This window comes from Eutrema salsugineum, unplaced genomic scaffold (genome assembly GCF_000478725.1).
Source record: "Eutrema salsugineum unplaced genomic scaffold, Eutsalg1_0 scaffold_3, whole genome shotgun sequence".
NCBI classification, from domain to species: Eukaryota; Viridiplantae; Streptophyta; class Magnoliopsida; order Brassicales; family Brassicaceae; genus Eutrema; species Eutrema salsugineum.
In genome coordinates, this window is record NW_006256756.1 from 2,706,711 (window position 1) to 2,722,099 (window position 15,389).

Consider the following 15,389-nt stretch of genomic DNA (forward strand, 5'->3'; position numbering starts at 1 on the left):
TCATCAATACAGAGACAGCAGTAGCTCCTCATCCAGTCTGGCCGTATTCCATGATGCCACCGTCACAGGTCAACACCGGCCAGTTTCTTTCAACATGCATCAGACACCAAATATTGGTATGCGTTCATCAAGCTTTTGCTTGGGGCACTAGAATTAGGGGCCATTTAATTTTTATAAATATTAGTTGGTTAAGATGGTGCAGTGGTCTATGAAAAATGTGTTTATTTGTCATTGTATTTGGCATGTTTTATTTTTAATCAACATTATATTATAGAATTAGGTTTTTTAAACAACCTAAAACAGAATAAATGAAATAAAAACTTACAAATTTATACAAGGTTTTACATTCTTTTTAAATCAAGATTAAATTAAACAACTTAACCAATTTAAAGTTTATAAATTTTAGAAGTTTTTTTACCTATCAAAATTCTTTTACATTCTTTTAAGAGATTTTCCAATAATCTGTTACAAAAGATAAACTTATTTTACGAAAAAAATTAGGAAAAAATCTATAATACATTGTTCAATCGAGCTTAAATTACGGAAACTGATGAAGAATTCAAAATCTCAAGATTCTTTCTAGTAATGATGAAACTTCTTACCTAAAAGAAAGAGTACAAGTACATGTAATCCTAGTTTCAAATTCCTAAACCAGACTTCCCCACACCAGGCCAGCAATCTGAAATCTTACATAAACCATCATAGACATAAACCGTAGAGCTAACACTGTTCTTTTACTAAAACCCTCTAATCACCGCATCTCAATATCATGGTACATACTCCTCTCCATTGCAAGATTTCCACTTTCTAGCTTCTGATGTTGAATCTGCCTGTGGAGCTTATCCTGACCACCGTGACCTGTATAAACCAGAACATCTCCAGTGTCTCACCATCCTCGTAATTACCTGAGACGGCTATGCTGGTGGCTATCGGTTCACCTTTGGAACTACGTTGTAGCTGGCTGTGTAAGCCCACCAGCATTGTCGTCTCAGGTAATTACGAGGATGATGAAGATGCAGGAGATGTTCTAGTTTTTACACGTCATAGTGGTCAGGATAATTTCCAGAAGCAGATTCAACATCAGAAGAAATCTGATGCATGAATCCAACGCAAGAAGAAATCCGATGCATGAATTCAAACTACAGATACTTTAGATTCCCACAAATTAAAGCTCATCCGTGGCATAAGGTACTTTATATGCATGTTACGTTCTAAATTTTCTTATCATACAATAGCTTAGTAGAAAAAAAGAAAAGCTGAAACAATACACATACTACTTTATGACCTCCAGGTTTTCCATAAGCGGATGCCTCCAGAAGCCATTGACCTCACATCTTGGCTTCTTCAATATTCACCTAGTCTACGTTGCACTGCGGTCCGTATCTCTACACGACCAAGTTTTCTGTGTTGTTAGAGTGGTTCTCTCTGTTTGGACCTGCATTGTCCAATGATGCTGAGGCTTTTTAACTGACATGTGTTATGTTTCCGTGTCTAAGCTCGAAGCATGTGCTCATCCATTTTTCAATGAACTTCGCGAGCCCAATGCTCGTCTTCCAAATGGCCGACCTCTACCACCTTTGTTCAACTTCAAACAAGAGGTATGTTAGTCCACTTTCCTTAAACCAAATATTCTTAAACCAAACCATAATTGATGTTAAGTTCAAACAGTTTCTTAATCTGGTATCTCTTTCTCTCTGTTTGAATGTTCAATCAGTTATCTGAAGCCTCCCCAAAGCTTATAAACAGGCTAGTACCAGAGCACGTTAGGCGACAGATGAGAGGAGGCTTTCCATTTCAAACTGCTCCGTAGAAACAACTTTGAAACCAAAATGCTTTGTTCTGGGTAGAAAAGCCCATCAAGCATTTGCTTGGGTCTGCAGAATTTCAATTATTTTAGATCTTTTGGTATAAATATGAGCTAGTTAAGATGATGGTCTAGAAAAAATGTGTTTATTTGCTATTGTATTTCTCATATTTTATTTTTAATCAACATTATATTATAGAATTACCTTTTCTTAAACAACAACTTAAAACAGAACAAAGGAAACAAAAACTATAAGTAAAATATGTATATCATAACTCATAAGTGTATTTTAGTTATAACAGTGATATATCTTAACTATAAGTAACGATTTATATTTCAAAAAATGATAATTGGCAGTCACTTTGTCAGAAACAATTTATTTACTGGAATCATATATTTATATCTCTAATTAGACCTTGAAGATTTTAGAATATAAATTTGTTTGGTGGTATTTTATAGAAAATGAAGGAGGCGTCTTAAGGAAAAAAATCATGGTAGATAAGATGGTACAATGTATCCATGGTCACATATACACACACAACTGCGTGTATATACACATACACAAGGCCTTCACATCCCCAGCTATCTCTATCTCACGATGGTCTGATCCGACGGGTGTGTCTCACGCACTTGCACGATGTCCCACATTCAAACACCACAGACTTTCCTCTCAATAGATTCCCTTTATCGTCATAAGCAAGCTCACCACCGTTTTTCCTTGCACAAAGACAATCTTCACTGCAGGAGAAACTACGTACAGTCACAGCCAGCCATGTTGATCTCTCCTATGATCATATTCTAAGGGTTCCTGATCATCATCCATGTCATTGTACAGATACACCGGGACATTATCCGTATTGGAAAGAAAGGTCAAAGTTTATATACCCAGCAGGCCTAACCATCCACACTTACTTTTAAGTGTTTCTGCAAACCTCATTCTTGCACTGCCTATCTCGGTTGCGGAAACACTTAAAAGTACGTCGTTAATGGTTAGGCATGCTGGGTATATAAGCTGACCTTTCTTTCCAATAAGAAGAATATCCCGGTGAATCTCTAAAATGACATATATGATATCAGGAACCTTTATGCTGTGAGTACTCCTCGAAATCTGTCTTACCATTTATGATTTACACAAACCTTATTCGGCAAACCAGACTTCTCCACGTCAGGCCGGCAATTTTGAAATCTTATATAAACCATCATAGACATAAACCTTAGAGCTAACACTGTGGTGATTAGATTTCCCCACATCAGATTGCTGGCCTGATGTCAATCGCAAGAAATTAGGTCAGAGATCTTTAGGCTCTGATACCATGTAATGAATGGGAAAAGTGTATGTGTATTATTGATTCACAAAAAGGTAGGGTATTTATACAAGTATGTAAAGTCTAAACCTAATATGAGTATCTAAAATAGATTACAAAAAATCTTGTAGAAGTTATTTCTTTATCTCTATATGTGGAAGTCTGGTTTCGGAGTGGAAAACTGGGATTATATGTATTTATACTCTTTCTTATTTGTAAAAAGTTCCATCATTACTAGAAAGAATCCTGATTTTGTTGAATTCTTCATCAGTTTCTATAGTTTTAGCTTGAGTCAACATATATTTAGATTTTTTTTTCTAATTTTTCTTCTGCAAATTAAGTTTATTTTTTGTAATAGATTATTAGAAAATCTATTCAACACCAAACATAGACAATATTATTTTTCCCACCACACAAGAATGTTAAAGAATCGTTTACGAGTGGAAAAATACATACAAGTATGCTATTTTTATAACTATTTTTTTTTAAATATTTTTAACATTTTTTTCAATTCAGAAACGAATTTTATTTTATTTTCTTGCAAAAATTTGCAAATGCTATCAGTTGTTACCCAAATTAGAAAACGTGTTATCACTATGCACTGTATTTTAATCAATTTGTATATCTGATTATGTAACAATATTATTGTTAAGTGATAACACCTAATTTTGACCCCTTTTCACCATTGATTTCAAATGCTTTTTCAAAGGAATTACTTAGTTTTAGGAAATTTTATTATGATTTCCATGTATTTGTAGTTTCAAGGCTCTTTTCAGGAAACTTAGGGAATATGATGGCAAAATGAAAGAAATCCACATTTTTAGCTCAGAGTCAGACTGTTAGAAGTTCAGCCTCAAATGAAGACTTTCTCACCGTCTGATCGAGCTCAAATTTGGAGAAAATCAAGAGGAGATAACCAGCTTTCCATAGCACTTTACATCACAAAGATCCAACGGTTCAATCAAAAGATACATGGAGAATAGGTTGACCCAGTTCACCAGTCCCAGAAGACTCTCACCCGCGGGAAACACATGTTTTACCTGCCATGGAAGATTCTCACCCCCGGTGGACCTTAGGACAAGCCACAAGGCCCATCATCAAAGCCCACTTCGCCATTCCTCTTTAGAGAAGCCCTAAATGAGACCTGGAAGACCTTAGGACCTCTAAATCAATTGTTTAGCAGTCCTAAACGTGTGTGTGCTCCTGTAATGAGATTTTGAGCCACCAAACTTTGTTTTTCTAGGGTTAGGCGATGGATATGGGGATTCTTCCCCAGATCCATTGTTATTCCTCCTTTTTATCTTATTAAATTTTCTGTTTCATTCTTTTGCATTCCTTTATGTCTTTCATCATTTATTGCATCATGTAGATTAGTCCCAGAGAGTCAAGTTGTTTGAAGATATCGACAAGCGTATATATATATCGATTAGGAATTCTATTGTTCTTAGCCATATTATGGATCTCATCTCTTCTAAGTCATTCGTAAAGCATGAGAGTAGATTCATGACCTATTCTCTGAGCCTAGGATCGATCAGAGCCATGAGAGTGCTGTATCAGATCATCCGTACCTAGCTTCAAAAGAACATAGTCTCTATAGGAGTCGAAAGCTACCTATAAAGAAGATGTGAGCAGACGAATTCAGTGTCCAATGCATGATCTTAAGTTTAGCATGAGAGCGAGAGTCAATTGCTAGATCTAAGAGATTAGTTGATTAAGGTGACGACATTTGGTTAATCATACATGTGTCTATTCTAGTTCAATGCAGATTCCCAGAAACAGATGAAGATAAATCGCCCGGAAGCTCATTGGAAATGCCACCATACCACGATTAGAGTAAACCGGAGAAGTCTAAATCGCCACCTATGAGTTTAAGAGTATTTAGTTTGAGTCGATATGCTTTAGATGTTCTTTTAACAATTCATCCTGCATTGCATCTCTTGTGAATACTATATTAGGTTTACTTTAGGATCTTAACCAAAAACCTCAAATCTTTTATTGGTTTATGAGTTTGCTTACTTCCCAGTTTGTTGTTTCTTGCAGATTAGACATCCTCCCTGTAGATCGACACCATAAGTCCTACAACGTACATCTGTGCACTTGCAGATACTAGGGTTTTATAAATTTAAAACTTTTGGAGGACCAATGGGCTTGTTAAAAAACAACCCTAGGCCCGCAAGCCCACCAAATTTTTGGCGCCATTGCCGGGGAGGCATGAAGTCGCTGGAGGTCTAAACCTGGGAGGTTGAAGCCGCTGATATGCTCAAAGTTTAATCCCTAAGCTACTCTGCAAGAGCACAGATGTGCAGTTGTAGTATCTAGGGGTCGAACCACAGAGACAAGAGATCACTCAATGAACCTTCTGTAGATAGTGTTACGCTAAGCCAAAATATGCAGAACAAATAACAATGTGACAGAAATAAATAAAGCAGCGATGAAGACAGTTGTAAATTCGATGTGATAAAGGATAGGTCTAGGATGATTTTCAGGAGATCAATGAATGCAAATCAACTTAACAAGTCAGGGTTCAGTTATTAAGCACGGTTCTTGAACTCGAAACACATAACTATAATTAACCAACTTCCGTTGTGAAAATTATCTAAGTTAAAATCCTAGAATTCCAAATTCCTTTGTAAATCCTACAGATCTAAACCAGCCTTAATTGCACAAGTTTGATATGTTCACAAAGCTCCTAAACCAAATTCCTTTGCGAATAGTTACTTTGCTCAACTCAGGTTCTTTCCAGTTATTCAATTACACTTCCGTGTCAATTAAGCAACCTAAGATCTAAGTTCTAGGTGATCAGTCCAGAATTAGCTTTAAGAACAACCTAAGGTGAAGAACAAATAGATATGAACCCTAACTAGCAAGTTAATTGATCATTCAGAGAAAACCCTAATTAACCCTAAACCTAAAAGGTGTTCTACTCAGACATGGTTATTGAAACAACAAACATGATGAATAGAAAGCAATAGATTGAATCGAAATAGATAAAGGGGTTCGAAATCTTCTCTCTAAACGAACAGAGTACAGACTTGTCTCCCCAAGCTCAGAAATCGCAAAAGCCGAAAAAACTCAGAGTATCTTTCTCTCAAAAATCTAAGGTCAACGTAAAAAGGAAATAAAAATCCTATATATATCTCTAAGACACGTCTTGGGCTTCCTTGAAAACGTTTGGGCCCAACTCCTTCTTCAAATAGGAAACAAAAATCGTCTTTTCCTCATTTCTCAAACAAGTGTCGCGCGTCACTCCCCATGGTGTCGAGCGTCACTAAAGCACAAAATCCATACTTGACGAATTTGATCCTGATTAAGCTCCAAAGTGCTCCAAAGTCTCCAGTTAAGCTCCAGACGTACCTATGACCTGAAAAGACTCCAAAAGACTCGAAAGACACTAGAAAGACTCTATAAATAGGACTTACACCATGGTTAAAAACCATAAAAACCATGATATATCAGCCGCAGACGACTAAATATGTCGAGTTTCTGCCTAAGCAACATAGGAAGTAAACCAAATTCATAAACACCCTAAGTTTTTCTTTTCTGCCTATTCTTTCTTCTGTTTGCCCTAGTTTCAGAAACATTTGAAGCATGGATCATTCAAGGAGAAACCCTAACCCCGAGCGAAGGTCCTGCGACCTGTGTGAAGCTCCCTGCGCATGTGAATCACCCTCTAGGCGTGATTTTGATCATCATCTTCGGAACCCTAATCCGAACCACTATCAAGGAGACTCACGACCTCCACACCACCAAGATGAGCCCTACTCGCCACACCTGGTGAACCGTCGACCATCTCATCCTCTTCCTCATCAGATTCTGCACCAGAACTATGAAAACAATCGACTTAACATCCTGATTAATCGATTGGAAGCCAAACTGAATCAGTTCCTTGCCTCCCCAGCCCTCATCGATGCTGCCCTGCAAACAAGGATAGATGATTTGATCATCGGCCTTAACAAAAGGTTTGATGAACTCTCTGAGCATGTGAAGACTCCCGCGGTGGAGCACAATTTCTCAGACTGGGAGAACTTTCAACCTCTTTCTGAAGCCTGTTCATCAGAAAACCGACCTAATGTGACCAGACCTAGGTTGTTTGATCAAGCTGTCTTCTCAATCACTGCACAAGCATTAAAGAAAAAGGAAGAATCCAACACTTATGCATCTTGCCACATGGTTTACACTTGTGACAATGAGCTTCAAGAGCAATTCTCAGAAGATGAAGAGTATGGTTTGTTTGTAAAAGATCCAAACCCTAGGGAAGATTCATCTGATGATAAAACAGAACCAATAACCAAGAGCATATCCAGAGAGAGACTGATCGAATTCAAAAAGTTTGTGAAGTCCATTCCTCTCTATCTCGCATTCGATGATGTTTGGAAACAAGGCTGCCTTCAAGTCTTCTTTAGATACAGCAAGGAGACTAAGGAGAACATCTCTACATATTTCAGAAGAGCAAGGTATCTATCTTTTCCTAGATCATCACCTCATGCAGCTGTTTACAGGATCCATCTCAAAGATCCCCAAGAAGCCAGTGATTACACAAACAAGATCAGCAAAGAAGCACTTGAAGAGTTCAACCAAGTAGTTCAGATCCTACCAGAAGGAATTTCGTTTGCCAAGGCATGTAGAGACTACATGATCGCCCACTTCTTTTATGACAGCAACGAATCAATCCAAGAGATGAAAGAATTGTTCACACACGCCCAAGAAGGTAGACCAGTTCGAACTCTGCACAAAGTTCAAGACAAAGGTCAATTTCTTATCTCTTGTGACATTAGAGGTGAAAGATTCCTCAATATTCTTTGTGATTCTGGAGTTTGCATTAACATGATGTCCAAAGCAACTGCTTTGAGACTTGGCATTAAGCACATCTCAAGTACCAGGACAAAGATTAGGTTAGCAGATGATTCAAGTGCAACACCAAGAGGGATAACCCGACACATTCCTCTAAGGATTGGAGATTGCATTGCACCTGTCGATTTATACATAGTGAAGACCAAAGATGACTCTTATCCAGTAATTCTTGGATGGCTTTTCTTAGCAACTGCTGGAGTCATCATGGATTGGCCCAACAGGCTAGTTTCTTTTGCCAATATCGACAAGGACATCTTCTATGAAGCTACACCACATAAGAGCAAAAGAGGAGAGCAAATAGCCCAGGAATTTGAACCAGAAGAACTCTGGAGTGATGAAGAACCTGCAAGACCGAACATGAGGATCTCGAAAAGGACTTGTATTAGGACAAGATCCTATTTGAACTAAGTCTTTTTCTTTGCAAAGTCTAGCTAAAGACTATAAACCAAAGCGCTTGATGGGAGGCAACCCATTTTAGGTACTTATTTGTTTTTGTTTAAGCTTTTTTTTCTATTAAAAGTTTTGTTTTTCTTATTTTAGACAAGTCTTAGTATTAAAAAAAAAAGAGAAGAAAAGGAGCTGACAGCGGCCAAAGGAGGTTCGGCCGCGGCCAGCAGAAGTTTTACCGGGGCCACGACGTCCTCAACCGCGGCCGGCGCGCGTCCTACCGCGGCCGGCGCGCGTCCTACCGCGGCCGGCGCGCGGCCGGGATGTCTTCATCCGCGGCCAGCACAGCCGGCCACCTTGGCCAATTCCATCCACCCTTGGCCACCTCAATTTCAACCTTGGCCACTCTCACCACCACCACCACCTTGTTCAAACCAGTTTTGGGTCCCTAGCATCCAAGTTTGATCAAGCATCACCACCACCAGGTAAGTTTTCTTTTCTTAATCTTTTTAATCTTTACATACTCTATTTCTCATCCTTGCCTGATTTATTTCACACTGGGGGCAGTGTGATTTAAGTCTGGGGGAGGATTTCATCCTTTTCTAACCACCTTTTCTTGCATGAGCCATTGCATTCTTCGATTTTCTTAAACCTTTTCAAAGTGTTTTGAGTTTCAAAAAAGTGTTTTCAAAGGTCAAAAATATTTTGAGGGAATAATGACAAATTCGATGATGATAACCAACATGTTTGTTTCTACACCAATCACTCATAAAAGCTCTTTCAAGGTTTAGTACTAGACTAGGCGGTAGCTAGAGTACTTACACTACTAAATCCCACTAGAAGACTTCTATTCATGAAGATATTTTCTACTAGGATATACTAGCTCATTTTTCTTGGACTTAATCTTGACATTTTATTTTCTCATCAATGGTTTTTAAAGAAGGCATCATGATATACATGTAGGACATCTTTTCCTTATTGATACCACTCTTTGTTGTCCTAGATGGCCAGTTCATCTTTAGCTGGTACCACACCCTTAACCCAAACCTTCATGTTCACACCTCATGCATTCTCTCTTAAGTTTATATCGACAGATATGTGCAAAAACGTCGGAGAGGGAGGAACACCATAGTTTTCAGTCACTCAAGAGAAAGACTGAAAGAGACCAGAAGGGAGTGTGCCAGAAATCTTTTGATGCCTCAGAAGAACTCATTTTTAAAGGTAATTTTCGTGCTCCCTAAGACTCCAAATCAAAAGGCAGTTTCCCTTTCATAAAAAAAAAACGAAAAAAAGAGAAAAAGAAAGAAAGGAAAGGAAACTAAAAGCCTAAAGAGTCTTAGAAGCCGAAATCACTTGAGCCAAGGCAATAGGTATTCACTTAAAGAGTTATGGATTCACAACCTGGACAAAAATCTAAGTCTGGGGGAAATATAAGGAGAACCTGAAGAAAGGAGATCAGAAATTTTGAAGCAAGAAGAGTGTGACTGAAACTGGGGGCATTTATCAGTTCCATCCTCTCTTGCTGTTTTGCATAATATCCTATCTTTACAGAAAAAGGTAACCTTAAACACATCAGCCGTACCATTAAATAGCCTTTTTGATACCTAACCTTGAATGCCTTGTTTAATGTCTTTTTGATGAGAACCACTGAAACCTTTAACGAATGTTAAGAGCTAGTTGACTGGAAGTTAGTTCTAAGTGTGTGGATTTTCGCATGACGGATTAACGGACTAGTTATGTTTGTATTTTGGTGATAATTTTCTAGACTTGATCTGATTGATGCATTGTCCCTAATTAAGGTGTAGAAGTATGGTTGCTGATATTTTTGAGTTCCCTCTCATTTTTGTTGAATGATATTTTTCCAGACTAGATCTTGTTTTGTTTGAGGACAAACAAAGTCTTAAGTCTGGGGGAGTTGATAACACCTGATTTTGACCACTTTTCACCATTGATTTCAAATGCTTTTTCAAAGGTTTTACTTAGTTTTAGGAACTTTTATTACAATTTCCATGTATTTTTAGTCTCAAGGCTCTTTTCAGGAAACTTAGGGAATATGATGGCAAAATAGAAGAAATCCACATTTTTAGCTCAGAGTCGTCTATTAGAAGTTCAGACTCAAATAAAGACTTTCTCACCGTCCGATCCAGTTCAAATTTGGAAACAATCAAGAGGAGTCATAGCACTTTACATCACAAAGATCCAACGGTGCAATCAAAAGATACATGGAGAAAAAGTTGACCCATTTCACCAGTCCCAGAAGACTCTCACCCGCGGAAAACACATGTTTTACCTGCCCTGGAAGACTTTCACCCCCCGGTGGACCTTAGGACGAGCCACAAGGCCCAACATCAAAGCCCACTTCGCCATTCCTCTTCAGAGAAGCCCTAAATGAGACCTGGAAGACTTTAGGACCTATAAATACATTGTTTAGCAGCCTTAAACGGGTGTGTGCTCCTGTAATAAGATTTTGAGCCACCAAACTTTGTTTTCTTAGGGTTAGGCGATGGGGATGGGGATTCTTCCCCAGATCCATTGTTCTTCCTCCTTTTTATCTTATTAACTTTTCTGTTTCATTCTTTTGCATTCCTTTATGTCTTTCATCATTCATTGCATCATGTAGATTAGTCCCAGAGAGTTAAGTTGTTTGAAGATATCGACAAGCATATATATCGATTAGGATTTCTATTGTTCTTAGCCATATTCTGGATCTCATCTCTTCTAAGTCATTCGTAAAGCATGAGAGTAGATTCATGACCTATTCTCTGAGCCTATGATCGATCAGAGCCACGAGATTGCTGTATCAGATCATCCGTACCTAGCTTCAGAAGAACATAGTCGCTATAGGAGTCGAAAGCTACCTCTATAGAAGATGTGAGCAGACGAATTCAGTGTCCAATGCATGATCTTAAGTTTAGCATGAGAGCGAGAGTTAATTGCTAGATCTAAGAGATTAGTTGATTAAGGTGACGACAGTTGGTTAATCATACATGTGTCTATTCTAGTTCAATGCAGATTCTCAGAAACAAATGAAGATAAATCGCCCGGAAGCTCATTGGAAATGCCACCATACCACGATTAGAGTAAACTGGAGAAGTCTAAATCGCCACCTATGAGTTTAAGAGTCTTTAGTTTGAGTCGATATGCTTTAGATGTTCTTTTAACAATTCATCCTGCATTGCATCTCTTGTGAATAATAGATTAGGTTTAGTTTAGGATCTTAACCAAAAATCCCAAATTGTTTATTGGTTTATGAGTTTGCTTACTTAACCAAAGAGTACGTACAATATAATCAAGAGTGCATACTGAACTTCATTTGAAGAGGTTTTATTGGCTGTAAGATCAACACATTAGTTGGCTCGTCTTCCTTGGAAAGTGAGTGATGGTTGGTCGAATTAATATTTTTCTTGTCTTGTTGATTTCTCTGGTATAGACTATAAACCTTGACCATACTCGAGGTTCAGCTTATACCGCTTTCACCAATATCTTTGAAGCATTCTCGGAAATTACCTCTTCATAGCCGAGATTATCCAAACATGTCATGATACAAAGAAGAGTTGTAGCTTTTGCCTCCATAATGTTACAACAATTTTTTCGAGAAATTTTGAGCTCAGCCTAGAAATTAAAATGAATGACAAACAAAAAAAGATTTCGTGAACTTTTGCAATAAGAATTATGAAATGTAGAATGAAATTTTGGAAGAGACTCATATCGGTCTTTGTAAAACAAATATAACATTGGTTGATACCACACAATATAGATCAAATGTAAAAGCAAAAAATAAAAAAGATGTTAGTTTGATCACACACGATCAAATTACGCTTGAGTTTTTGTGTGGTTCAAACATGTCTTGTAGTGTGATAGAAATTTCATTTCTTCTTCCTTTTTTCTTAGGGCAATTTTCATTACTTTTGTTTGTAACTTAACAAATATGTATTTATCTATCACAATAAATGGGTCTAGTTTAGAAAATGGAATCAACCTTAATTCTTCCCTTAATGTGATTGATTTTATTAGCAACCAAACAAATTTCGGAAATACTCAAATATAGTAAGACTTGGCAAGTGAGCATGCAACTACAGACAATGAGACTCCTATGATAAGAGATGTAGAAAGAACATTTATCTTGCCTTGCAGTATATCAAAGAGAGAAGGAAAGACAGAACAGCGAACAAGCAGAGAAAGGTTTATGTTTTGTCTCTGGAGTGTTCTAAGAGCTGCTTTGAGATCAAAAATTGAAGTAGTTCTAAATGTAGCGTCTAGTGGGATTGCATCACTGCTATTGCAAGGTGGTAGAACGGCACATTCTAGATTTGGCATTTCTATAAATGTTAATGACCATACCACATTCTCGATGAAAGTGTGGTTCGTGTTTGACGGAATTAAGTAAAGAGGTTCAGCTTATAATATTGGATAAAACCCCATGATGAGCAATTTCTCATTCGAGACATTGCATGGAAGAATGTGTGATATATTAAAGTATCAGTAATCATTTGGTAGTAACCATTTGGTGATAAGGTGATTGTTTTTAGCAGTGATTTTAGACAGGTTTTGCCAGTAATATCAGATGCGACAAGGTTTCAAACTGCGATGGCCGCTCCAAATTCATCAGCGCTTTGGCGCAAATGTAAAGTTTTACAACTTACACAAAATATGAGATTGCACGCAGGTCTGACTGGTGACGATGCTGAAGATCTTAAGGCATTCTTAAAGTGGATATTGGACATTGGTGACAGAAAAATAAACTAGCCTAATACTGGAGAAGTCAAAATTGAGATACAAAAAGATTTGCTAATTTTTGATTGCGATGATCTTGCATGATCGATTGTTTGGGAGATTTACGGTGAATGGGTTGCCACCAATACAGATGCACAGTTCTTCAGAAATAGAGCAATATAATAGTAAGTTCTAGGAATATGTGGAGATCATAAACCAATATATGCGATCAAAGTTACCAGGTATTTTTCAAATTTTAACACATTTTAATGTCATTCATTTGGCCAATAAATTCAAAATATGAAAACATATTTTAACAATAATAGGGACTTAGTCACGAATGATATTCACCTTAAACGTTTATACATTCATATTTTAAATTATATAGATAATGATTATTAATAATGGTACTAAAATTAATATTTTGTTATATGTATCTAATATTTGAAATTGTTTAATATATAGGTTAAGAAAAATAGATATCTAAGAGCATGTAGTATTGAACCTTCGGACACAAGTGATGCTGATGATATCGTATATACGCAAGGGATTTTAAATAGCAATAAGATTTCAGGTATGCCTAATCACGAACTATTCTTGAAGGTGGGAGCTCCGATAATGTTACTACGAAACATTGACCATAAGAGTGGATTGTGCAATGGTACAAGAGTGAAACTGACTAAGTTGGAAAATCATGTTATCGAGGCTAGGGTGATTACAGAAATGACGACAATAACGTTGATGAGCGTATGTTAATACCAAAGATGTTTGTAACACCGGTAGATGCACACTTTCCTTCCGTATCCATCGTAGACAGTTCCCATATTACTTGCTTTTGCAATGACTATTAACAAGAGTCAAGGTCAAATGCTTGAGAGAGTTGGGTTGTATTTACTCGAACTTGTATTCTCTCACGGTCAGCTCTATGTTGCAGTTTCAAGAGTAACAACTAGAAAATGTTTAAAAATACTTATTACCGACAAGAAAGGAGTACCGCAAAAGAAAACAATGAATATTGTCTACAAGAAAGTTTATGCTAAAATTTAGTGCTTAATCAACAGGTTTACAAAAGCTTGAAAAACATCCTTTTTGTTTTCATTATTTAGCGATTTCTGCTTAGAGATACTTGTCACTTTTATATCGATTTCTGAATTAAAGTCATTCATTGCATTCTTTTACATTTTTCTTTGTTTAACAGACATTGATTAGGACTTACGAATGAATGCTATTTATTTGAACAAACAAATTTAATATATAATCTTTACAAGGAAAGTACAATGAAAGAGTAATGTTAAGGGTGAAAAACACCTATACCATTACAAATTTTAATTTTTTTTCCGCAGCTATTGAACACTAGCAGACAATAGTATAACTACCAAAGTATAAAAAAACGTTAAATACATTTTAAATCAGAAACTCCACGAGCTATAGATGTATTTTCAAAGTAAATAGAGTTATCAAATTACAACAATAACAATCATGTCATAGCAGAAACATACTTATAAACTTTATACAAAAAAAAACAACAACATACTAATGAAAACATATAAAATAACATCTCGAGTCTGCACAGGGTGCGGGCCAAATCACTAGTACAAATTATAATTACAACATAGTGCCTAGTGATAACGCGATTTTTAATTTGGGTAACAACTGATAGCATTTGCAGATTTTTGCAAGAAAAAAAAAAAGTTAAAATCCATTTCTGAATTGGGAAAAATAGTTATAAAAAATAGCATAACTGTATGTATTTCCCACTCGTAGAAAATTCTTTACCGGAATTGCGTGGTGAGAAAAATAATACTCATACTATTGTTTATGTCTGGTGTTGAAGAGATTTTTCAATAATCTACTACAAAAATAAATTTAATTTACAAAAAACAAATAAGGAAAAAAAATCTATATATATGTTCATTTGACTTAAAACTATGGAAACTGATGAAAAATTCAACAAAACCAGGATTCTTTCTAGTAATGATGAAACTTATTACAAATAAAAAAGAATACAAATACATGTAATCTCAGCTTACAATGAACCTGCTCACTACTTAGCAAAAAATGCTTTTACCAACAATTTCTTCTAAACCCTTTGATCTGCTACTATATATTAACCCCAGAAGCAGTAGCATGTTTGCAGCCAAGTGAGAATTCTGGATTATACCCACATTTCTGCATCCCGTTAAAGTTGAGTTTCTATGCATTTTCATTGCTGGATGCTTGTGAACGCATACCAAGATTTGGTGGCTGATGCATGTTGAAAGAAATTGGCCTGTGTTGACCCTGTGGCGGTGGCATCATGGAAGATGGCCAGACTGGATGAGGAGCTACTG

At 36.8% G+C, this 15,389-nt stretch overlaps 1 protein-coding gene across 1 annotated transcript; it reads left to right on the forward strand.

Annotated features, from left to right (window-relative positions):
• The first annotated feature begins 1,098 nt into the window (after positions 1-1,098).
• On the forward strand, positions 1,099-1,810 carry LOC112085159 (shaggy-related protein kinase zeta-like). The gene is made up of 4 exons (XM_024154193.1): positions 1,099-1,188; positions 1,292-1,375; positions 1,497-1,598; positions 1,715-1,810. Exons 1-4 carry the CDS (start codon positions 1,099-1,101, stop codon positions 1,808-1,810), a joined length of 372 nt encoding a protein of 123 aa, XP_024009961.1.
• The last annotated feature ends 13,579 nt before the right edge of the window (positions 1,811-15,389 follow it).